At 40.0% G+C, this 26,118-nt stretch overlaps 1 protein-coding gene across 1 annotated transcript; it reads right to left on the bottom strand.

Annotated features, from left to right (window-relative positions):
• On the bottom strand, positions 1–24,161 carry plekhf2 (pleckstrin homology domain containing, family F (with FYVE domain) member 2). Its single transcript, XM_030103420.1, has 2 exons — positions 24,016–24,161; positions 1–1,792 (listed from the first exon to the last, which is right to left on the bottom strand). Exon 2 carries the CDS (start codon positions 1,779–1,781, stop codon positions 1,053–1,055), a length of 729 nt encoding a protein of 242 aa, XP_029959280.1. The 5' UTR covers positions 1,782–1,792; positions 24,016–24,161; the 3' UTR covers positions 1–1,052.
• Positions 24,162–26,118: the final 1,957 nt, after the last annotated feature.

Below are 26,118 nucleotides of genomic sequence, written 5' to 3'. Positions count from 1 at the left end.
TTTTTTTTTTTTTTTTTTTTGTGACGACCGATAACTGGCAAGAAAAGTATTTCCAGCGTGAGCAGGGAAAGTCCAAATTGAAGCCTTCCTGCGAGCGGGCCTGTGGGTAATCTCCCTGCTGTTCTGCTGACACACACAGAACCAATAATATCCTCCTTAATGTGTCTGAAAGTCAACCTATCATGAAGTCCCTGGTTTTTCCAGCATGGTTTCGTTTTAACTGTTAACCTCCTTTGTGAAGGTTAACCTCAATTTTCTAACAAGGCAGACGTGACATTAAAGGCTGAGGGTTTTTGTTTTTTTGTTTTTTTTGGGACAAGTGACAAAACTCATCAGTGTGTGAGGCGACAGATTAATAATGCTCAATGTGAGACAAGCTGATTTGTCAGAAGCAACTATATTAGGTTCTGTCATTAGCATAAAAATCTACATTTTGTTATTCATAGAAAATAAATGTCTCTTTTTTTCCAATTTTACCAGACACGACTTTATAAAAATAGTTGCAGAAATTGCCATAATTCTGTTACAATAAAGTCCAGTTTGGTGCCTTGAGGACAGACGAGAAAGAGGCGGAACCCAAACATGTGCTTTTCCCTGCAGAAATTACAAGCAATCCCCTTGTTTAAGTTACTGGGCAGAAGAAGAAAAGATCTGATATTAATGTGAGAGGAGGAAAGAGTTTAGAAAGAGGTTCTCATTAGCACCTTTGCTTTCGGTAGTGACTGTTTGCAGCCTGATTAAGAGGCGAGAGGGAAAAGTAGAGATTAGCAGAACGGCTCTGATGAACAGTCAGACTTCGTCCCAGAGTTCTGCTGGTTAATTCCACGATTCACTGATTAATCGCTGTTTTTCAGGAAAGTATTCATCTAAGTGGACAAAATTAAAGGGTTTGGTTTGTAGACGAGACGGGAACTCCACAGTGATTTCATGAGCGTGTCCTCGGCTGTTCCCACAGTCGATTCTATCGTCTGAGACGAAAGAGAAACGATCAGCAGAGTATTTCCTCCTCGCGGCGCTGACCGGCCGGGCCGCGGCGGGGATCCGGCCGTTCCTTAGTCGCTGCTGTCGTCTTCGTCGTCGTCGTCCGACAGGTTGCCGAAGCCCGGCCGGCTGATGGAGTCCGAGCGCGGCGCCAGGCTGCCCGACGTCAGCTGCGAGTAGCAGTACTCGCACACGCGCACGGGTTTGGACGACTGGCTGGGCAGCAGGTACTTCTTCTCCGAGCACGGCCCGCACACCACGAAGCCGCACTTCCTGCAGTGGTGGCGGCGGCTGACCGGCGTGAACTTCACCTTCTGGCAGCGCATGCACACCGACGCCTCCGAGTCGGGCACCCACACGGCGGCGTGCTCGCCCGTCGGGGACTTGCCGCTCTTCTGCAGCAGGTCGCCCACGCACTTCCCTATGTGGTTCATCCACTCGGACTTCTCGGTGGCGGTGGCGGCGTACACGGCGAAGGACTTGGTCGGCGTCTTGATGAGCCAGCCGTTGCGCAGGTCGCCGTCGTCGGGCATGGTGTCGATGGTGACGCTCTCCAGGGGGATGATGTGCTGCTTGTTGTACTTCTTCTTCTGGATGACGATGTTGCCGTACACCAGGATGTCGTTGAAGAGGAAGAACTGCCGCGCCTTGGGCTTCTTGCGGCACAGTTTGGTGAGGACGCCCTCGCCGATCAGCACGCGGCCCGGGATGGCCAGGGGCTGCCCCGCGGCGCCAAAGCAGCTCTCCACCACCGCGATCCGCTTGGAGTTGGCCTCGCTGTTGGCAAGTCGGTCCACCATCTTCACCTCACCTGGAGGAAAACAGACAGACACAAACCATTTAAATAAACTGTTCTGCAATCGGTTTCTGCATAACTGTCCTAAAGAGTGTTCAATCAAGTGAAACGAGCAATAAAAAGCATCAAAGTAACAAACTGCACACATGTGAATGTTAGGTTTCACAATGACGATTCAAAGTGGAAAATTTCAACAATAAAGATGAGTGAAAGTACACCAACAAGAATGAATTACGGCACACACACTGGAAAATACAGCTGCAATTCATTTGATTCATAAGTTCTCACTGAGGCCATATATCACCTGATGAATACTAAATTATTGCTTTTTTTCCCCCTTAGGCGAGTAGATCTGACCTTATACATAATGATTTTAATTACTGGCACCAAAATACATTTTTCACCACCATGAGAACAAAGCTGTGACATCTTGAAAAACGCAGGAAAAATAATCCCAACATAATAAGTGAAGCGTGTTGTGTCGGGTATTCTGCAACCTGACGTTGTTATACTTTAAAAAGTGAATATATTAATGTGAATAGATGTTCTGATAAAGCTAAACCATGACCATGTCAGAAGATAAACTAGATGTTACTTTTCATGCTTGACACGGAGAAAAAAAAAGGCCGGGGTGCCATTTAGAAGTGTTTGAGTCCAATGAACGATTCATCTTCTGCTCAACAGGTTACAGTAATTTTTTCTTTAACCTGATGATTCATGGCGTCAAGGTCGTGATTTTTCATTTCTATATAAATCCATTTTACATAGTTGACTTACGGTTATGCGCACCTTTCAGAGTCTCTTGACCCACTCTGAGAACCACAGTGATTTATTAAGCAGATGCTTCAAGAATGTATTTTATTCCCACACTTCACACAACTGTTTAATCAGCTGTGAAAGTCGAGAAATCACAAAATTGCTGCATGATGACATCTCCTGGGAGCCCGAAAGAAGAAAATACTTCAATGAAACACTTCCCATTGCTCCAATTTTTTAATAAATTATCCAGGCCTCCATCAATAATTCAGGAGAATGAAGAAGCGAAGCGCTGGAGAATACCAAATGAGTCAAAGGGTTACTGGTGTTGAATTTATTTCCCATTATTTTCTTTACTGGGAAAGCGTGAGATGTGATGTTTGTGCTTTGTACTCCAGCGGTCACTTATGCAAACATTAAGACAAAGACGTTGCATCTTTCACTGGAAGCTAAAACCACGGAACTGTTCATGCAGCATCAGCCGTGCCATACTTTCCTGTCAGCTTCTGTAGATCTTCTTATGAAAAGTTAAGCTGATAAGACATTATTCCACCTCTTCTCCAAACCATGAACATTCCAACGTTTCCACAGTAATTTGACATATCTGTCACATGTTGATCTGACTTTACGGCACAAATCGGTGTGGATCGGACTGGAGCTGAAGAGTGGAACTTCAGGCAGTAATCTGCTGAGCGCATAGTTACAGTACGGATAGAAACAGGCAAAGGTTAACAGCACAATTAGAGCAGAATGATCACTATAATGACTACAGCAATTTAGGATATTTTTCTTTTTTTTATTTTCTTTACATCCATTCAAGCTTGAAAATGTTCTTATTGAACAGCTGCTTTCCATAAAACTACAGAATTTGAAGAAAACTGTGTGCTAAATGTTCTAAATAATTGTAAATAACATGAATACATCTGTGAAAATGGAGGAAGAATGGTAAGATTTCAAGGCTAGTACTCAAGTTACAAGCATATTTTTATGCTTCCTTTTACTTTAAAGAAGATAGTATTAATAGGGACGATCTGAAAAAAAAAGCAGCCTTGAATGACAGACGTTTGGAAATAGAGCTTTTACTGTGAATGACCCCTCTTTGAAGTCGTCGAGAGAGATTTATAAAGAGGGTGAAATAAATGAGAGCAGGTTTATCATTGCTGCGGTGACCTGGATGGCATCACAGCAGGACTGGTGGGTCACCCTTTGGCTCCGCAGCAGCACAGTAAAGGGGGTCAGAGGTCACCGATGATGGAGATGAAACAGTGACGGCACTTTCTGGCGAGCCCAGAGGGTCAAAAGCAGGGTCTTGACCTCGGAAATATGCTCACATGCATGAGGATGTACACAGTGCTGAACAGACCAGCCAACAGAGGCCAAGTGGATAAAAACAGTCCAACTTTACCAGTGAATCTCATTCCTGCTTTCCTAAACGCACTGGGATGCGATCCACTGACCTTTACAAACATATGCACATTACCAGATGCTTTCCAGCTGACCTGAGGAGAGCATGTCTTGTGGCTGCAGTACTCTACAGTATTTCCTCCTGATGTATGAAAAGTAGGGCTGCAAAAACACTGCTTAGACGTTACATGTGATAATGTCATTTTTGGGGATATGTTTCCTTAATTTCTGTCAGTCAAAAGATTCTGTGCTTCTGATTTCTGGTCTGTTGCCACCAGTTTTGATGTAACGTAATCAAGTGAAAATATGATCCCACTTCAAGGCAGTCTAGAGCCGCAGGGGGGCATCTGATCAGACAAATACGTTGACATGCAGCCTCAATAAACGGTAAAATAATTGTATTTTGGGGTATTCCCTTTCACACAGGGTGGACTGAAATCTCATTAAAGGCAAACAACACTCAGTATTCTGTATTAAATTCTATTCAGTTCAATAACCCACTGTGCACCAAATACATAGGACAGCAGAAAGACATTAAAAGATTGCCGATGTGACTCATTGAGCACATAAAGAGTCTGATCTTTTCCTCGAGCACTGGCAGAATGAGAAATAACGCTGGAACTGGTTGAATAACATACATGGTTTCATACAAAAATCTCTTTATGAATGAATAATCCCATGTTCTTGTGTCAGCTGGATGTGGAAAGAGGCCACATGCTTACAAAGTGAAATTGAATTCTAAACTTCAAGGCTCCTCAGATGTCTTTACGCAAAATTCTTTCTGGCGATGTTGAGCCGGACCACATTAACAGACCGTAAAATGAGCCTGCAACCAATGCTCCCATCTCAGCACGTCGATAGATCATAAAGAAACACAGTTAGGCAGAATAATTAATTATTTTCAGTGTTACGGTCTCAGCTTACTTAAATTTATCTTAATTATTATAAAATCCTCCATCATGTAAGACCCTCTCAGACTGAAACTGTCTTCATTTACACGACACCTAAAACACTAAGTACTTACATGAGTCAAGCTAAAACTCGACTGTAAAAGTACACGTAATCCTGATGGCTGGAGAAGTACCAGGAAGTTGGACTAACACACCCAGGTAGTGTGACTCGGAGTGGATCTACTGCGGTCGGTATGCAGAGCAGTCGGACTGGTAAAGTGCGAAACGCTGTTCATTGTTGTGCCTCTGGGCTGCTAAATTGCTCGTGCATTATTGAAGACTGTTGTTTTCTCAGACAGCACAGATTCACCAGAAATGGCACAATAGATACAACATGAAAGAGCGCGGATCGCCACCTGTCACAGCAGAGGCGGCATGATTTCAACAACAAATCGATTACGCTTCGCTGCACGTCTACCACGAGTCCAATTAAATAGCCGTATTTGAGAACATATTGACAAAAAACAAATTAAATTTATTCAAACGATACACGAAAGATTCCCCCCCACACACACACAATCTAAAACTATTGTTGCTCCAATAAAACTCTCCAACATTCTGTTAAAAAGGAGTTACAGGACCCTTGCTCTGTAAACAAGCCTCTGACATTTGCCAAGAGGCACTGGCTTGTTTATCAGTGTGTGGCTCCATAGCTAAACCAACACACAGGAAAAACTGCAGGTGCGATTCCACGTCTGGTTAGCTGATATTTAAATGACAGCAAAAGCCTAAACCACAGAGTTAAAACCTGATGTTAATTAGCCAGCAGATGCCAGTGAAGTCGGGGCTTGGCTCCCCAGTGATCTGCACACTAATAACCCGGGTGAGCTGCTGTGGAAAGCCCTGGAGAGTACAGAGAGGCTGCTGACATGCCAGCGCCGCCGGCGAGGGCTCGGAGCCCACTGGTGAAACGACCAGGCAACCCAATCCCGTCAGCTGAGGGCATAAAGAGCGCGTCTCCACAAAGAAGAAGAAGAGGAGAGAGAGAGAGATAGCAGCATAAATACAGACTGGAGCCTCTAAACCCAGTAATCAAAGTGAGACAGGACTGGGTGAAACACACTGAAGAATGCACTGAAGGTACCGGAGCAGGGAAGACTGGGCTTTCTTTCATCTGCTGTGTTAAACGAGCAGCAGCAGCAGAAACGTAACCAGGAGGAAACAAATGCTAAAACGCACAATCTGCCATTGTGTCTTTATGCAAATTCTATGCAGGGAGACACTGCTCATCCAAGAAAATTTCATTTCTCTGTTTAGGTTCACAAATTAGGAAGAAATGGATGAAATAACACCAGGTATCGAGTCACAAATTAAACAAATTTAATTATTGTGATCAGAAATTATTGGTTCATAATTTCGCCCCCTTGCTGTCCATTTTCAAAGATCTGAAAACATTCTTATTCCTTGGTGTTTTAACTCGGCCTGAGACTCTGCTTCTGATTTATTAATGTCTTCTGCTTTTCTTGTTCTTGTTGTATAGATCTTGCACTTTTAGTTTTTATGACGATGTGCAGAACACAGTGCCAACTGTAGTTGTTTCAAAGTACTTTAGAAGTAAAGCTGAGTTGAGAGAAAGTAATGTTGCTTTTATCCAGTTAAAATTAGATAATCATTAATGATCATGTGCATTAGGTCGACTGAGTGATTTGTGATTGATTCCAACTCCCACACAATCTCCAAACAAGTAATAGTTCAAATGATTTATTTGATGATATTTCATTTATAATTCAGCCACATAAAGGTTTAAAGCCCTGAGCTGTTTAAGGGCATGTGGATTTTGTGGTTGCAACAACAATAAATGCTTTGTCTGTTAAGCCTGGTTTCACATTATTTATGCAATTAAGTAGTTAGAAAACAAAGGAATAAAGATAACTGAGTCAAATAGCCACATATTCACTTCAAACCTGTCATTATATTTGATTTAAACACAGGCTATTCTTTCAGAATTAGCGAAAAATTCTGAGTGAAATGCCCAATACTTATTCTATAACCCTGAAATATTTTCAACCTGTATGTAGAGCCCATCCATGTACATTTATTCTTTTTGTCTTTGTGTTGTTTCATGCGATCGTCTGATGCGGCCGTGACTGCTCATCTGGGCTTTTTAGCAAGAACAGCGAGTACAAAAAAAGCACCACTCCACAAACTGATTATACACTACAGAGCAGTTTGGAGTTATGGGGTACAGTACGACTCTAATCTGTGAACAATGACAGTGTTAGAAAAAAAAGAAGAAGAAACAAAAGAAGAAAAAGGGAAAGCTACAGGCAGACAGAAATTTTAAGAGAAACAGAAAGAAAAAAGCTTTTTTAAAAAAAATGTACAAGTAAAATATGCAGAGCCAACCTGTGGAATTGCATCTATTGAAATTTCTGCTATCTACTAAAAACAAGTATTTTTTTCAAGAAAAATAAGAATTTTGAGGCTGTAAGAGAGAATCACAACTGGTAGGTTCCAATTTCTTTTTCGGATTTGTTGTTTGAGAAACCTCCGCTTTGCTGGGATACGTAAACAGGACAACACCGCCGAGATCTCACACATAAGCCCTTTATTTTTTCAAACCACGCATACTGGCTCGTGGTCCTCCGAGGCCTGTTTGGGGCTTCGGAGGAATGACTAACCGATTTCCTTTCCGCCAGGCTGTCAAACTTTACTTCAGCGAAGGAATGAGGAAAATTCCAGAGGGAAGAAGGTATAGAGCCTGCTGGTATGCGGATGTGCGAGAGGACCAATTTACCAGCCTCACAAACACTGAAGAGATGTTCGTTCACATAAAGCAGTGATTCAGGTTTAAATCACCCGGCTACATATGCTACAAGCTGGTCTGCAGGGAAAAGGAGAACACTGAAGAGACTTGGTGTTGGAGACTACAGCATCGCCCTGTAAATACTTGATATTTTATAATATTAGGCTGAGGAAAATGTGTTATCTCCTGCATTTTAACATCTTTCACATTCTGGCCTTTGGCAGAGGAGACACATTTCACTAGCAGAAGCCGTTATTTATCTGGATTAGGTTGACCTCTGGTGTCACTTTTCCACCTTAGAGACTGATAGCAATCATCGGCCATCTGGAGAGCGGCAAACTGGACGCTTTGGGCCGCCGCCGCCGTCTGTGGAGCTAAACTTCACCAGCTGCTGCTTCATACGAGACAATAAATGCGTCAAGCGTTCATCCATGACCTCAAGGGCACATTCAGCTAAGGTTGAGCAACGTGAAACATTGAATGAATCACCCATCACTCTGCAGCAGCATCGTGAAGATGTGGAGACTCACAAACTGTCCGACAGGATCTGAATTCTCTTAGAGAAAGAGATACTTGCAGGAGAAAGATATGTAATTTGGTACTAAATATAGGGACGTAAGGGGAAATTCCTCACACTGTGTTTTCGATGTTTTTGCTATCTCAAAGTGTTCTTTGCCTTCCAGAGGTCTCTAGGTTACATTTTGCATACGTGTAATCAACTAGTTATTACAGACATTGTTTACATGTCAGGGCTTAAGCTCAAGTTTCCCCTCTTCGAAGTGCTCAGTAACTGATTCAAACACTCTACCCGCTCACTTGAATTTGCATATTTACAATCTAGATAGTCTGATGCTGGAAGTCACATCACCTACCAAATAGATTTTGTTTTTCAACAAAATGCTTCATAAATAGTGAAAAAGGGAGAAGAAAAAAAAAAAAGCTGAACATGAGAAGCTCTTCAGTACATGTGCAATCTTGGTCACGCTCAGCTGGAGTTTGTTGTTTTGCATATCAGTGCAGGCTGGCTGTGCTACCTTGGTTACAGGAACAGCAGCGGCTTTAAATAAGACCAATAATTAATTCATTGAGAGTGCTGTCTTGTCTCTCTATCTCAGTTGACAAGATCTGGTCAATTACAGCAGTAGAGAATCACACTGGAACTTCCCAAAAAAAAAAAAACTCACTGAAAGCAAGTGTTGTCTTCTCCACACAAGATTGGAAAAACACTTTACATAAAGTGCAGAGTGCAAGGTTTTGTTAGTCAAAGGTATAGGAGAGCGTAATTTAATTCCCTCAGAAAACCTATGCTGTCTTTGCGACTGTGTGCAGACATCTGGCAATAAGCTGAAGTTAACTGTGTGAAAATAACATCGTTTGACACACTTGAATTGGGTTATTTATCTATTCTATAGGTCATATTTAAAGTGAACGCCTCTGTGGTGAAGCTCAAAAGGAGCAGCATGGTGCTTCCTCAGTTGCATGCAGGATGAAAACTCCTCCTTGTATGCAAAAGAGAGGTTTTCTGCTGTACATGAAAGAGATTACAGAAAGTTCACCTCTCACTGGGTATGCAGCTGAAGAAGGAAACAGCATGAGAACTAAAGATTACTTCCACATTCTTCTGAGTTTACAGTGTCAATGAAAGTTACGACCTTTACAGGTGGCATACAACATAAAGTCTACATGCATACTAGTCTAGCTTATCATGGTGCTTTCCCTACCTTCCAAATGTATTCATGAATAGCAGTAGAGCTTGGTTTGAAAACAGGAGACTACATGTGGCCCTGCATTTTTTTTTTAATTGAGTCTATAAACTATTGTTTTGTGCATTGCTGGTGTTGCATGAGTTGTCATGTTATATTCTGCTCTATTCCTATTGGTTGTTCATAACTTAAACTACTTCGAGATGTAGCAAGACGGCGATTGTGCTGACCAATTTTACCGTATTACGTACGAACACAGATTTCAAACCTTGACCGATCAGTCATTTCCCAAGCAATCACAAAACATCGCCAACCGTGTTTCACTATACACTGTTACATGCAAAAGCAATTCCGTCACGGGAAATCAAGTTATGCCCTCTTGACACAAAAATCACAAGTAACAGAGCATTCAAGCCTCTAGGGTCTCGGGGTGAATTGGCCATTTTTGTCCACTTTTGATTTTCCCTCTATATTTCACCTTAAAACCAGGTCACCTTGCCTTTTTGGTGTCTTTTTTTTTCAGCACAACCTCTGTGTGAGTCTAACAATATTTATTTTGATATAATGTATGAACACATTGGATCTATAAAAAAAAAAAGTTTTTCTTCTTTGCAGCAGACTGAAGTTCAGAATCGGTTGTTTTCACCATTTCATCCTGCACAAAAAAAAACACCCAAATGCATACAAGAAAAGAGCATTGCGTTTATTATCTATCTATTATCTATCATTAATCTTAGTTTCAAACCCACGCTTTCAACACAAATTGAATTGGAGAGTCAACAAGGCTGCGATTTCCGACTAAAATCTTCTGCCTTCGTGTCAGTCAGCTCTTATTGAACAAAACAATTGGCTGCACTTAACAGCCACAAATCTTATATTTTTACATCAAATGAAAATACTGCAGGTAAATTTGTCAAAGTCTGACATGATGTAGCAATTGGACAGTTTTGCACAAAGGCTTAAAAAGACTATTTTTTCATCTGTTGCAAAACAATCAAAAAAAGGCCTTGAATTATATGGAGGCTTTCAGTTTGTGAAACTGTCAGGTAACTTCAACCTACACCGTGGATACCTTAAATGTGGTAAGTGGGGAAGAACATAAACTCTGGCTCTGAAGGGGAGAAGCCACAAACTTATCAGTCCTTCAGTATCATCATCCTCCCCGTCGAGACGTGGCTTCGGTTTAAAAATGGGACGTCTGAACCATCAAAAAAAATGAGATCCGTGGAAAAGCTTTCTGAGGACTGTGGAAAAATATGATGAGCGCCTGTCAACTTTTCATCAGGACCTGCAGTTGGACCTTCAGTGATATCACAGTGGGGGGGGGGGGGAAGGATCAGAGCAGGAAGGGAAACAATGAGTCAGACGCTAAAGGGAGAGAGTGCCGATGACAAAGACGGGGAGTGAATAGAGAAAGGGCGATTCTACAGGCTGTAAACACTAACCACACGAACAAGGACACCCATTTATCCTGAGGGGGTAATGCGAGGCCAGATGCTGTCTAGGATGAGGCAGGGTCATTGTTAAGAGCTGTAACGCTCTTAAGCTGTTGTCATGAAGCAACTTGACACAGAGCATCTTCTTGCACTATGTCTTCGAAGGACCTCTTTTCTTGTGTTGTGTCTTTGAGTTTACAACATTCATATATATATATATATATATATATATATATATATATATATATATATATATATATATATACAGCGATTTGCTTTGGCTATGAAGTGTTTTTAAAGTGCAATTGAAATAAAGACAAGTTGAAATAATCAATTTCAAAAAGAAAACATGTATTTAAACTGAAATGGACACAAAACACCAGATAAACAGTTCACTGGTGTAGCTTCCAATAGTGTAGACACTTCAAACTGAACAAACCCTTCGTTCATAAAGGCGGTAGTTTCCTCCTCAGGTAATTTTGATATACTCCAAAGTTTTTGTTTTCATTTCAGACAAGTTTTGCTTTTTCGTCCTGAAATTACCTCCGATTCTATCGCAATGGCAGACATGCTGAAAATGATGTAGTTAGCAACACAGGCCACAAGTTGGCGTTGCTGGCTGTTTTTGTAAAAAAAAAAAAAAAACAAAAAAAAAAAAATCACACACAAGCGTGTAGACATACACTACAAACATAACAATGGAGAGGACGTAAAAAACAGGCTATTAGGAGCAAATCTCAACTATAAAATTGCCAATATGGGTGTTAAAACTAGAATCTGGACTGGAGGTCATACCGCTCCCGGGGCCACCATGTTTGTTACCGTCTATCTACTCACGCATGTGCAGAAGAGGTATTTACCACGGCAAAGGTGTGCATGTGCAGCAGCAGTGCTCCCGCTGTTTCCTCGTTGCATTTTCAGTGACAACAACCACCGTTATCGTGTAAAAGGACATCCAAATTACAACGAAGCTTTCGCATCTTCTTTCATTTTCGTTATCGTGTAAAGGGAGCCTTTATCAGTTTCTGGCTGACCTGAGCAAGACTACATGTCAACAGCATGCCGTGGTTACTGTACAAAGGATTACACAGTGAACAGAGATAAAGGGATTGGAGTCCAGTCTGTTGTGAGATGTGACGGTATGGACGCTGAATAAGTGTTATTTTCTGATAACCTGGACCTGGAATTGTACTTTTCTTTAATGATGACTCTGTGTTTATATATAAAAAAAAAGAGCATAAGAAAATTACAAAAAAGCTGCTCTCTTGGTGAAAGCACATTTATAATACTCATGCTTGTTGCAAAAGATGCCAGACAGTAAAAATAACACAAACTGCATAGATAAACAAGACTGGTGTGACTGCAAAGATAAACTAAGCTACTGACCTACAAATATGTGTAGAAAACTTCTTGGTGCAGTTTGCAGCATTTGTAGGTTAGCACACTCAATGTCTTTGAACTTTGGTCATCCTGTAAAGATAACAGCTGTTATCATCAAAACAGTTTCTATAGACTTGGAAACAGTGATTAACCTGTCTTCATGTTGTATTTTGTATCATCCGACAAGATGTTCTAGGTAATTTCCCACTCTTGATGAAAATAAGGTTGCACGCAGCTTTGAATATTTCATCAAACAGCTTGTAATATTTCTATTTTGCATTTCACAAGAAGAACCTAAAGAGAAGATCCAATTAAAGGATCTAAGACCGCTTGCAAGTCGGAAAACTTTTAGTCTAGATTTATTTCTCAGAACTTGAAAGAGACATGCAGACGTACAGGAGCCTACCTCTCTCAACCTCACCTACTGAAACTCTATGTAAACACTAATTATAGTTTGTTGTGTAACCCATGTAATAATACATTCGTCCTTCAAGTGTGTTGGGCACTGCATGAAAGAAAGACAGAAAACGTATGAGACAGTCGGCATCTACTGTAAAAACTGGGCTCAATGAAACATGAGAAATCACATGATCCTTAGTGGCAACTCAATTTCGCTTTTGTACACTTGCAGCAGACAAACCTGTTACAGGAGGGCGGTATGATCTTTCCACATACACTCAGAAGAACACAGGCTTCTGGATATTATACTCAAATAATTAAAAGACAGAACGACATATCGTTTTCTCTTTTCAGGCAATTCAAAACATGGAAAACTGTTTTATTTAGGTCACTGCAGTTACCCCTGATCCCATAAACACTCCCATAAACAAAATGAAAGGGAAGTAGCAGAGATTAGGAGCCACTGTGATCTGAAGTGGGTTGACAATATGAGCAAGCAAAGAGAAACTTTGTGACAAATTCCAGTTCACTATCAGTGAGTCCAAATTTTTCTATTCAATCTGTGCTCTTTATTTCAGACTGTCTTGTGTGATGATTGTTAGTTAAAATACGTGAAGAGGCACCACACAAGTTATGTTATCTCAGTGATCTCAGAGGAAAACTGCTCTCAGCAAACATACGTTCCAAGACATTACACAAATATGTACACAGATACATTTCTCTAAGGCTTTCACAAGAAGAACACTACTTCCATGACCAGACAAAGTTTTTTAGTCCTGATTTTCTTTTTGTCCGCTTAATAAAGAAAAATGCCTCAAAACAAACAAGCAAGCAAGCAAACAGGTCATTTCCAGTGGTTTCTTCCCATCTCCACCACACCCTGACCTCAGCTGTCTCCAAACGCCATCCAGCAGAGTGATTAAACCTTTTCCTGGCAGAGCCTTTTCCTTTTAAGGTCATATGGTCACATCAGCAGAAAAATTTCCAACAGACACAAGGGATTTTTTTTTTACAATAAAAAGATGACATGGTGAAAACTCTAGATCAACTTTCAACAAAAAATATGATTTCAACACCACAATGTCATGGTGTTAGGAGCTTTTAACTTCAACCGACCTTTGAACTATCATAGCTGAATAGATAAAACCTTAATTTACATCTTTACATTTCCTTTCCCTTTTTTCTAACAAAGGTTCCAGGCAGCCGTTTAAAACAATTGTGTCCAAGAAAGAAACACACGTTCTCGCTAACCAATATGAAACATTTGTGCTGTACCGCTACACACTAGACATACAAGAATATGTTGGGGTTTTTTTTTCTTCTCTATGTAAGCTGGTCACAAATAATTACCACATCGAGGCAAATGAGAAAAAAAAAAAAGCCTGGGTTTGTCAAAAAAAAAAATCTGCATCAAAATATCATGTGTCTCTAAGCATGTTGAATTCACAGTTCAGTTGCTTCAGATGCCAGTTAAAAAAACTATACTTGAACACTTCAATAACACTAAAACTCTCTGAGAAAAAGTGACTGAAGAAGGTGTTGAGCTGTGGTAGCGTTTTTTTTGGATTAAATTTTTGTTTTGCCTGAGAAAACTGCACACTGAGCAGAAAAACTCACTTCTGTCTTCAAAGTGAGTCTCATCAGTCATCATCATTGCACACGTTCAAACAAATTCAGGACGACGTGAGGCGATCCAACTGCTGATTAGTGGAGCACAGGTTCGAACATGCAGATAAATTTAAAAAAAGAAAAAATAGAAAAAAGATCAAATCTATTAAACCAAAAGAGCAGTCATAATGTTTCACATGGATTTTCCAAGTGATCTCCTGCTCTCAAGTCCTTTTATCCTTATGCCACTGAATCAAGCAAATGCTAAAATAAAATAGCCATGAAATCAGGAATGACTTTTACTTTTGAGGCTCAATGGGTTAAGCCCAGATTTGAATCAAGTTAGATGTGTTGCAGGAAAAAAATGCAGCACTATTGTAAACTGTGCTGACTACCGACTCATTGTTTTTATACTGGACTGAAAGCTCCAAACAGGCCCTGAATTTTAAGCTGCAACCAAGTAAAGTCAACCTATGACAAGAAACTAGCTATAAAGTTTGCCAGTAATCCCTACCCATGTTTGTTTTTGGTGATGCAGCAGAGTTAAGCCACCCACACCCAATCTATTTGAAATGTGTATGAAGGTTATCCCTCCTGGAGTTTTGTCAAAATTTTAAGAATGCCATACAGCTCCACAGTGTGACAACACAGTCTTTGTTTTATCATACGTCAAATGTACATGTTAAGGAAAGTCGATGCCATTTAAATCATTTCCTTCAAATCAAGAAAAGGGTGGATCACCTTCTTACTTTCACATGATGCTGAGTACACGCTCAAAGGCTGTGTAAACGCATAATAGTCATCACAATATCAACATTTGCAATACACATTACCTAAAAAAAAACTTTGATAGAAAAGCAATAAAATGAGTTTCCTTGCATTCCTGCTATGCATGACAATCTGATATGGCTACGGAAATAGTTTCAACATTACATCATACCTGGTGGCAACGTGCACCAGGAACACTGCTTTACATGTAACTGCTTAATGTCACTCTTCAATGAATCCCAGGTGAGGGTTACTACCATAGATATCTTATAGAACACTAGATGCCTCGTCACCGCTGCTGGCCAATGAAGTCGGACGTCCGCAGAGGTCGGCCATCTTTGTAGGGGAATCTCGCTCGCTCGTTACATTGTGTTGATGAGACATGAACTGTTTAACAAGCCATGACTTGCTCAAATTTCAACCGATTTTCAAACGGTTTGGTTTGTAATAAACATCAAATCTCTGTTAATGACATGACATATGTTTGATGAGTATGGCATTCCCTAAATATATATAATAAATATATATCATATCCTGAATATTCAAAATATTCTTCACATTAGGCGCCATGTTCAAATCCTTATACTGAGATATATTTATAGCACTTATGAATAATTTTGACAAACCATACATGTCCATATTTCTAGTTTTGTATGAAAATATTTTAAGATGTGGCAGGGCTGTAGTGGAGGCTGAAGATAAACAATTTACCCACCTGAAACTTCAGAAATACTTAAATCTCATGAACCTCATTATATTGCATACATTTTATTATATCTATTAATATATAACATTAAACAGTAACCTTTCACATTATTAAATCTATTGTGAATGTATAATGTCCCCCTATAGATTATTTAAACATGAAATAGTGTACCAGAAAACACATTGTTAAAAAATATTTAATTAGGCTTTGTAAAAATGTATAAAAGGAGCTCAGAATGTCTCAAGTCAAATAATTGAATTACAGTCACAATACAATTAAGTAAATGAATAAAAGGCAACTGAGTGAATCTCTTGATCAATCAATTTTTATATAACTCAGAGTCACAACAGCAATTGCCTTTTAGTGCTTTAAGATGTACAGTATTGAAATAAGAGTATAAACGTCTGCACAGATCACCAACCTTACGTTGCGTTCCACAGAAACTCTGACAGCTTTCCCGTACCAACATGGCCGACCTCCGCGGACGTCGTGGAATCTGCTGTAAGGCTACTAGTGTTCTATAAGATATCTATGGTTACTACGCCATACACACGGACAACAAAGTGACATCATCAGAGTGCGCCCCGGTTCAATCCCGAGAGTCGTCCTTTTAACATACAAGATACTACAAAAAAAGGAAAAGCTCAGTATGGAAGTAGACAGAAAATGTATTTTTATTTAATTAAGAATCTGAAAGCTATCGTTTTTATGAAACACTGGTTTGATTTCTATGTGACTTAAAGAAAAAAAGCCATTTATTTCTATTGGTTGTTAGCAGCCTTGAAGCTTACACATACTCCAGGAGAAGAACGAAAAACCTTCTGACACTCGGGGGAGCGAGTGAACAAGTGATGCCATTTTTTCGCTCAGCTTTGCCTGTTTGAAAAAATGTAGCTTCTTCTGCTGTGTGGTCCACAAACTTTTGTGTGATTGGTCTGATTTTTTTTTTTGTTTTGTTTACTTCCACAGTCCACTGGCTTGCAAACCAAAAGTGATGCCACCCCTATCACCATTTCTTCATCTCAATGCCAAATTTTCCTCCTCCTCAACATCTGTTTTTCTTTTTCGTCCTCCATTTCTTTCATCAATTCATATACGACACTTTATGCCACTGTCACCCCCTCTCTCGCTGTCAAATGCGAAAATTGTCAAATGCAGATCAAAAAAGGAAAGTATGTAAACCTATCAGGACACATGGAAGTCTAAGATTTTAATTTGTTCTAAATAAATAATACGAAAAAAGCTTTCCCTTCCTTCACAGGAAACTTATCACAAAAGCAAAAGGAAGCTACAAGGTATGATTTAATCAGCGAAGAACAAGTCAGACTGCATTAACTACCAAGGAAAAGACACTTCCCCTTCTTTGATGGTGATTTTAAAACGAGCCTATGAAATGCTGCAGCGCTGCCAACATAACAGGAATTCCACACTCTGAAGCACCGAGTAAGCACTTTCAAATTCTCACACCGCGGAGAGTGTTCTGGAGCGGTCTTGTGTTTTAGGGATGGAAACTGTTTCTCAGTATTTCTGGAAAGCTGAAACAAAGAGATACAGCAGGCGTAATGCGGACATGGTTTGTTGCTTCAAAGCACACACTTATCAGTGGCACAGTTTGCAGCGAGGTTTTTAGGCATGGTGTGTGAGCAGAACAGAGCTTCTGAGGAATGTGCTACATCTGTTCCTCTCATTCTGACGAACTCGTGTGTGCAAGCTTTGAGCTTTTCCAGTTCAAAACAATCAAGTAGCAATGAGCTGCAATGCTGTCATTGGCTTTATAACCTCCATCACATTTAGTTAGATGAAATACAAAAACTATGAAATGATGATGTGAATGTAAACTTCAACAATGATTCAAAAGGTTTTCGGTGTCTCAAACCAAACATTATTTCACAGCGCATCCAATGGAGAACAGATGACTGACACAAGTCTTTATAAGTTTAGAGCTGTTTAAAGTGTGGCTTATTTAACCTGCTGAAGGAGCAAATGACTTCTCCAAATCTGTTTAAATCTGTACAAATATTCTTGCTGTACATTTACTTCAAAAGAAAAGTACAGCTCTATTCATACAGCTGGTATAGGTAGATATACAAACAAGATCAGAAAGAAAAATATTAACTTCAATTGAATACTGTATTTATCTGTATATGTAACATGTTACTGACAGCAACATACTTTGGAAAATTATTATGAATGAATGAATGAATGAATGAATGAATGGAGTCTGGCATCTCTTCGAAGAGTCAGGAATGATTAGGTTTTTTTTTTCTCCTTGCTGATAGGGGTACACAAAATATTCCCTTCCAATTAAATGGATCGCAGCACTCATGAAAGCCCCGAGGCTGGAGATGCAAATATCAAAGTCAAACATTCATTACATGCTTGAAACTCCTACAAGGCTTTCCCATGCATCAAGGCCAGATTTACAAATGTTGACGAATGACAGGAAATCACAACAAATGACTTTCACATCATCTCAAAACAAGCAGCACGCCAATCAAAACCAGGAATGACAATACACAGAAAAGCAGTATTAGCTTTCTGAATCATATTGTTTCTCAGTGTAAAAAATGAATTTGAAGAGTTTTCATTTTGACTGGAATCTCCCAATTTTTTAGTCTCCAAAAGTTTATCTTTTCTTGAAGTAGCTACTGACAACTTCCTCTTCAAAAAGCTGAAATGTTGCAAAAATGGAAAATGTCTGATAATCACATCCTGGAACAACACTTTCAAAGAGTTTTTCTTCCATTCCTACTCACTACCTGGCTGCTTTAAAAAGCAAACATCTGTTCACCTAAAATGACAGTTTAGCCTTTTATAGATAACATAATTTCCTAACGTGGTAATGTTTAAGAAGCAGCAATAAAACCAATGTCAAAACCACATTTCCAATATTGTAGAAAGATACCAACAACAAACCTTGGGACAAATGGGAAATGAAATTTACTAATGTGGTAAAATTAAACAAATTAAATGTATTTTTGGGTGAATTACCATCTGTTACACAGACAGTATATAAAAAAAAAAGCAATCAAAAATATCCTGGTCATGGTCACGCTGGCCAGAAGATTACATCAGTAAAAATGTGAAAAGAAACGCATGCTCATGAGCAGAAATTCCACACACAAGAAAATCTCTTTCAAAAGAGAATACACCCAGCTGAGGCCACGTGAAAGACGAAGTGAAACTCTGACATATTCTGAAACACTCAAATAAGTGTTGAGTAATGAGGAGCATTGCCTGACATGAAAATGAGAAGTGCACAGTCTCCTCTCGAGATCATGGGGCTAATTCTTTGTCTAATTGAGATGCTCAGACACTGAGTGAAAATGTGAAGCTTTTAAAAACAAAATGATATTCAAAAGATTAAATTGTGCTGATCAAAAGAAAGAAGAAGGGCCAGTAAGACAGACAGACTCTCAAGGTGTATGAGGAAGTGGTAGTAAAACTAAAGCCAGATCATGTTTTTTAGGGTTTTTTTTTTTTTTTTTTTTTTTGCAGCTGCAGACTTCACCTCAAAGGAGCCAGAGTAGCATGCACTATTATACATAAGCAATATTTAACAGGCTAATGGTCACGAATACTTGAAGGGCTGACTAAGCCAAGTGTGACAGTCAAGAACACGGCTTGGAAAAAGTTATTCTTTAACGCTAAGCCAATGTTGAGGTCTAAAGCAAGTGGGAAGCAGGACTGGTTACGTGTCACCGTAACGAGGACATTCAAAGAAGGAAATGCTTGGGTGTCAAACTTGAACACAAGCAAACTGGGGGTCTTTAGAGAACTCTGACAAATACGATTGGCATCACTCAATATGGCAGCACGTGTATCTTTTTAAGAAAATTGAGGAACTTAAAAACACTAATCTAGTGAAAACAGACATTAAAGTGTGTGGGAATTGCAATGCGACACAAGGCTCGACGCGAGCTAGCTGGTTAGCTTGGTAGCCCTATAGTCAACTGTGAAATAAAAGCCAATTATCTGTGTTGGGTTAAATGGAACATTTTCCACAGGTGGTCAAATTGCATGTTGTTATAAATGCAGGAATACTGGGAATTCAGAAGAGGGTCGTTTCAAATGGGCGGGTTAACAAAGTCACAGCTGCCTGGATGCATAATTGCTACATGGGCAAACATACACAGTCATGTAACACTTAACACAGCCTCACACAATCTAAACTGGGTGTAACTAGAATAAAATAGCACTTTCCAATCTGCTTCTGCTTTACCCATCTTTCTGTTATGGGTTACTGGACCCGATCACAGCTGATTATGAGTGCAGGCAATCTGGAAAGCATAAACATAATTTAAAAAATTTAAAATTCAAGGTGAGACTTAACATCAAATGTGATTGAGTTGATAATACTGTTTTTGTGTACACAAGCAAAAGCACAGTTTGTAAAAATATTGTGAAAATTGGCTGGTTTCATTGGAAAATGTTTTGTCCTCTGCATATTTACTGGATTACTGCTCTCAACACAAGAAACTCCACCCGAAGAAGAAGCAATGTTGACTCTTCTCCTGCACTAACCACATGTATTCTAGTCTGCCTCGTGACCATATCTCAACCACTGTGTGGATGTGGCTTGGGTTGGTCCCTCAATCAGAATGCTGCAGGTTCATTTCAATATCTGTCCACATCTCAAAGTGTCTCTGAGCAAGACACTGAATCCCATCTGCTGGAAATGGATGGACTGAGCACTTTGCATGGCGCCCTCCTCCACTGGTGTGTGAATATGTGAATGTGACGATATAATTATGCGGGGAACTGCTTCAGCAGGACACTCATGGCTCAACATTCAGACCAAGTCACCCTGTCCACAGCTAATCTCCTTGTTTACCTGTTCAGCTGCTTGATGTGTCTAAGAGGAAGTAACCTGCTCTCCTTACGCATCTAATCTGCATCCATTTTTAAACTGAGACACATCGGATTATACACTGCTGTGCCTTGGATTACGCATGGAGCCAAACCATACATGCTGTGCTTCGAGAGTGAACTGACTGGAGGGGGGGGGCTGGTTGGCCTGTTTGCTAATTAATTTTCAAAAACCTCGCCCTCGTCTGCTCTGGCAGAACTAGTTTTACCAGACGAATACAGACAAAGCGGGGGAAGAAGCCTCCACCGACGCGCTTTCCAGGAGGAAACTCAATGTCTGGTCAGACTTCTGAAGCAGCCGATTAACAAGCAAGCATGCTGTAAATTATCAGAAAGTGACGGCATTCAGCATGAAATTACTTGTTAGTTCTCCATTCATGACTAAGATGAAGAAATCTTCCCTGCCAGCCTCTTACTTTCAGCGTTATAAGGAAGTACATAGTGAAAAACGCCCTGAGTTGGACAACACTCTAGAAACTCAAAAGTAAAAGTAGGACCACATGAAGCTGGGCTGTTTTATCGATCAAAGTACTGAGACAACAAATACAAGGATTTGCAACTTGTTTCAGTCCATTTTGGCTTGTTAGATTTTTAGATTATCGGTGATAAAATTTCAGTCACCTGGTAACACATCAGATGAAGTCTTGCCTGTCAGAGTGGGGAAAAGAATTTCAACCTAACACTATCAAGTTTGTTTTGTTTTTTTTTTTTTCCTGATGAGATTTCTGATCATCATCAAAATGACCTTTAGGTGCATATATTGACAGATCACAAAAGTGGCATCTACCACACATAGCTTTGGTTCACATCTTTCCAGTGTCATAGATGAATTTTCAGAAGTTGACCCGGATACCTTGATAAGGACGTGCTGATGCTCTCAGTTTGCAAATAATTTCCTGTTCTTTAGAAGTTGTGCAATCACTGCTGCCTCAGGGCTGCACCTTTATGAGCATTCTCTTAATGCACTACCGACAAAATTTTCTCATTAATTATTGACTATTTAAAAAATTACACATCACTTTTATGTAATAATATGCCAACCACATTCTTTAAATGTTAAATTATTAAAGAAACGTGCAGTCCTGATACCAAACTTGTGAGGGTAAAATGACATTCTGAAAGTCACAAAAATCACCTGATGTGATGACAAAATAAATAATTCTTAGATAGGATGGCCATTTAGTCCAGTCCACTAATAGATTCTACAGAAAACAAATGACTATACTCCAAATTGATAAATGATTTTTTCTTATTCTGTTTGTAGTAAGAACCCAAAGTATACCGTACTTTTATTTTAGATTCATAAATGAGAATTGCTAACCTTTCATCAAATTTTAAAGCAGAACTATGCAACTTTTTTGCCTCAGTAAATATTTTTCAGAATCCTGTGGGGGTAAACAAAGACTTGGCACGGTGATTTACCGGTCCCTCCACTCCCCCCGGTGTCTGTGTCCTGAAAACAGCACTTGCAACTTTCAGAGGAGCGGACCCGACTACATCTCGCGAGAACAAACCTGCTTTACGGCACTCATACGGGAGTACAAGTATAAAAGCACGTAAAACAAACATGAAACCCTCGCCAGTGTTAGCAACGCCACCCTTAGGTGCTCACGGATGGCAGAACCAAAAAGACAGAAAAAGGAGAATGTTTACGACAGTGAGCTTTCACAGGAGACCAGTAGGGGGAGCGCGAGAACAAATCTTGCATAGTTCTGCTTTAATTGGGAAAAAAATTATTTACTTTCTATCTGAAAAAAAAAAACCGCTTGGTCTCAAACTTGCCACCAAAACAGCAAATAATGCTGATTTATTAATGAAGAAAAACAGAGAACTGCAAAGCTAAAATAATGAAGCTATTCTGTGATAAAGAAGAAAGCAAATCTGCACTTACTTAGTATTAGTGAATTTATGCACAATTGAAGTCATTATCAAGACGGAGGAAATAAAATAGCACATTTATATATTTCAAACAGTTGATACCATGATATATACATTTTGTAAACAATTATTGACCTAATTAAAGAAGAATTCTGTACACTGGCCTCCTTGGTATACAATCTTCATTTTACAAAGCAAGTGCTGTGTTCACTGGCATCTTCTAGAGATTCATTAAAGATTAAATGAATTGATTATTGCAGGCCATGAAGACAACCAGTTGGAACTATTGGATGCTGCCTTTAGATTCAAATCAGCTTTACAAGCTGTAAAGGATTAGGAATTCCTCACTTAAAGAAGGAAGCAGGTCACTGGTTGTCAATGGATAATGAGCCGATGACCAGGAAGCCGGTCATAGGCTCAATGACCCTTAACATCCAATGCAAGTACGCGATCAGGAACAACGTAAAAAGGAAAAATCAATAGAACAGAGGTTAAAAACAGGAAGGGAGGTAGAAAATTACAAATGCATAAATTGGTGTGAGAACAGGTCATCTGCACAGGGTGGTAGTTCAAGCCCTCATTCTGCCCTGCCCATTCCTTCAAATTGCAATGAGCAACAGAGGTCGAACTAATGGACACATGTGAAGTGTTGTTCATTTACTCAAGTACAATTTACACCATGCAACCTTCTTTGCTACTTTTAAACTCAGATTGCAAGTTTATCCACAATGTGAACTAACACTCCAATCTTCCCTGCATGTTTGTAGCCTGTAAGTTGATAATTTCATGAGTAAAAGTTATGCTATGTATCCATACTATGTAACATTTCGGTGTTTCAGTACCGTTTCCACCTCCGCAAAGGGCCTAAAAAAGTAACTCCAAAGTAAAGCTGACTCAAAAGACATCTTGCAGCTTCCCTTTTTGTGGCAGAAAAAGTTTCACCAGCCGTCTGGATCAAACATTCACTTCCACAAGGGTGTGATGACAAGTCTGGACCGAGGCTACCTGTGCGGGGAGATTACCAGAAGCTGGAGGAAATCCAAAGCAAATAGAAGCTTTGAACCGCTTGGAAAACGCCAACTCTCCATCACACGACAGGCTAAAGTTACATAAATTCAGGCTTCCTTGATGAACGGTGCGTTTCCAGCCCGTCCTGATCTGCCGTTGGTAAATAAACCACAATGACTTGATCACGCTCAGGGGTCAAAGGAGTCGACAGAAGCGAAGCACGCAGGCAGTCTCGCTTTAATCAGCGTGTATATCAACACTTGAAGTTGTTGATTCGAGTCAGAGTTTCTGCGACTTTTCAAGTCGTCGCCCAACTTTGGCAGCCTGGTGTCAGCTGGCAGCGTTAGCCTGTTAGCTCAGAAGTTAGCTTCCCATTCCCGACACCATTCATCTGTTGCTGCGCGTTCAGCCAAGAGTTTCCCGGTAGTTTGATCTTATTTGCCAATTGGAAAGAGCGGACGATGAAAACTATATTCTAAGGGAAGGTTTAAGCTTACTTTGTTTTTAATATCCCTGTATGCAACAGTTAGCAGGGATGAGGAGGAAAGTAGCAGAAAGCCGCAGCTTAGCTCGTCTCAGCAGAAGTAATGACAGAAACAAGTTTCTAATGGACAACACCAAACGTACCCGACGGCAGCTCTCGGCGTCCAGTAACTTTTGCAGCGACTTGAAGCTGGTTTGTATTCCAAGTAGTGTGGGTAAAGCTGTGTTTCTCCCTCACAAAGTGTCGGCTGTGTCCACAGACAGTGGAGGCAGCTGGAAACTCCGCTGCCCCGAAAATAACACAACAACATGGCAGCGCCGCCGACGCCCTTCACGGAACACTGCGGCGTCGGGAAACACACAACTCTGGATCCTAAAGCCACTGCCGTGCCACACAAAGGGAGGATAAAACAATGTAGTTATTCACTGTCATATATTTACTTTTTATCATAATAGTTAACACAGTATAATGGTTTTGATTGCTTGTCACCAACTTCTAAGTAACTGGTTGAGTGATTGTGTGTTTATGTGGTCATCTAATGTCTATGTACATTAGTAATGCTGGCGTTTGTGTACATTCTGGTTTTATTTTGTGTTTTACAGCTTGCTGATCGATTTGGTCTTGTTGCAGTTTTTCATCACATATAAATGTGGAGTGCATCCTGTAATCAGCTGTCATGCTTTAAGAGTGTCATGCTTTTGTTTTAATTTTTGATCATTTTGATATTTTTTGTGATTGTAGCTCACTTTGATTATTGTTTGTCTTTTTTTGTCAGTTTAGTAGCTGTGTGTTGCCGTATTTTGTAGTGGGTTATGTGTCTTTGAGGTTTGTTTAGTATGTCTTTGTGGTGACTTGGGTCACTGTGGTTTTTTGTCTCAGTTTGTGGTCTGTTTAGAGTCATCGTGTGTGTGCGCGCGCACATGTGTGTGTTTGTTTTTGTCTCATTGTGGTAAATTCTGGTATTGTTGCTTTAATTTTTGGCCTTTTTATTAGTCCTTTGTCTTTTAGTCTCCTTTGGCAACTCCTGATCTATTTTTTTAAATGATTGTCTTTTTAGTGTAACTTTGGATCCCATGTGGTCAATATATTTTACATTTGTTGAGTCAATTTATGATTTCCCGTCACTTTGTGAACATCGCGATTGCTTGATTCATCTTGTCTTTTTTTTTTTTGCAGTTGTTTGTATCACTTTGTTGTAATTTTTTTATGTTACCTTACCTCAGTGCTCGATGCGCATCTTTTTATGTTGGAGGTATGCAAGGTTTTTTTTTTCCTCCCCCCCCCCCCCCCTCATCTTATGTCTTGAAGTACAGTTTTGCACTAGGACATCCCAACACACACAAGCAAAGACTGGTCTTGACCGCTTTTAGTTTCTTTTCTTTTTTTATATCGTTTTCTTATAATATTCTCCTTGTTTATCACATTTTGTCTCTTTATAGTGCTTTATGTCTTTCTGAGGTTATATTCACAACTTTTCACCAGTAAACAATTCAAAAAAAGTTCCAGGATACAAGGCAGTGACGTTACGAACACAAGCATGGTGGTCGAGCTCCTTGCAGTGTAAATTGCGTCAATGTCCTTTTCCACGCCTGTTCCCGAGGGCCTGTCTTGTCATGACCCGCCCATGCTCGTGCTGATTGATTCACTGTTGAACAGGACTTTAATATTGCTCATACAAGAACCATTGTGGAAGCATCTCTTAGACAAACAAGTCTTAACTAGTGGGAATTTTGTCTTTACACAGGCGTTCATTTTCTCAAGGATTTTGGTTGTTCCTACAGGCAGTGAAGGCAGCATGAGCTGGGCAAGAAGCTGTGCTGCAGGGAGGAGACCTGAAACAGGACAGGGCATGCTGCAGCTCACCAGGGAAAGGATCAGTGTTACCCAAGCTGTAAAACTTGTTTTCCATTTGCTCACATACAATCATGTTTTATCTATATATCTTTATTTTGGTTTGGCGGTATATTCTCGGCATTTCAGGAAGCCAAAGAAAATAGGAATCGGTGTCTTCGCAGTCGAGTAAGAGCTGACCTTAGAAATCATTGCCTGTACTTATTAAATCCTCAAGAAATTATTATCAGATGGTTTGAGGCATTTGCTCACACCAGGGGTCTGTAATATTCATAAATTGATCCAAAACTTTCTTCTTGACAGTGGAAATAGTTTGAGACAAGTCTGTAAGACAACCTTGACCAGAGATCAGTTGTATCCTCACAGATTTGTGAACTCTGTGCAGTCATTGAAAC

Source organism: Salarias fasciatus, chromosome 11 (assembly GCF_902148845.1).
Source record: "Salarias fasciatus chromosome 11, fSalaFa1.1, whole genome shotgun sequence".
Lineage (NCBI taxonomy): Eukaryota > Metazoa > Chordata > Actinopteri > Blenniiformes > Blenniidae > Salarias > Salarias fasciatus.
The sequence above is the reverse complement of the archived record's forward strand: the minus strand, read 5'-3'. Positions and strand labels throughout refer to the sequence as shown.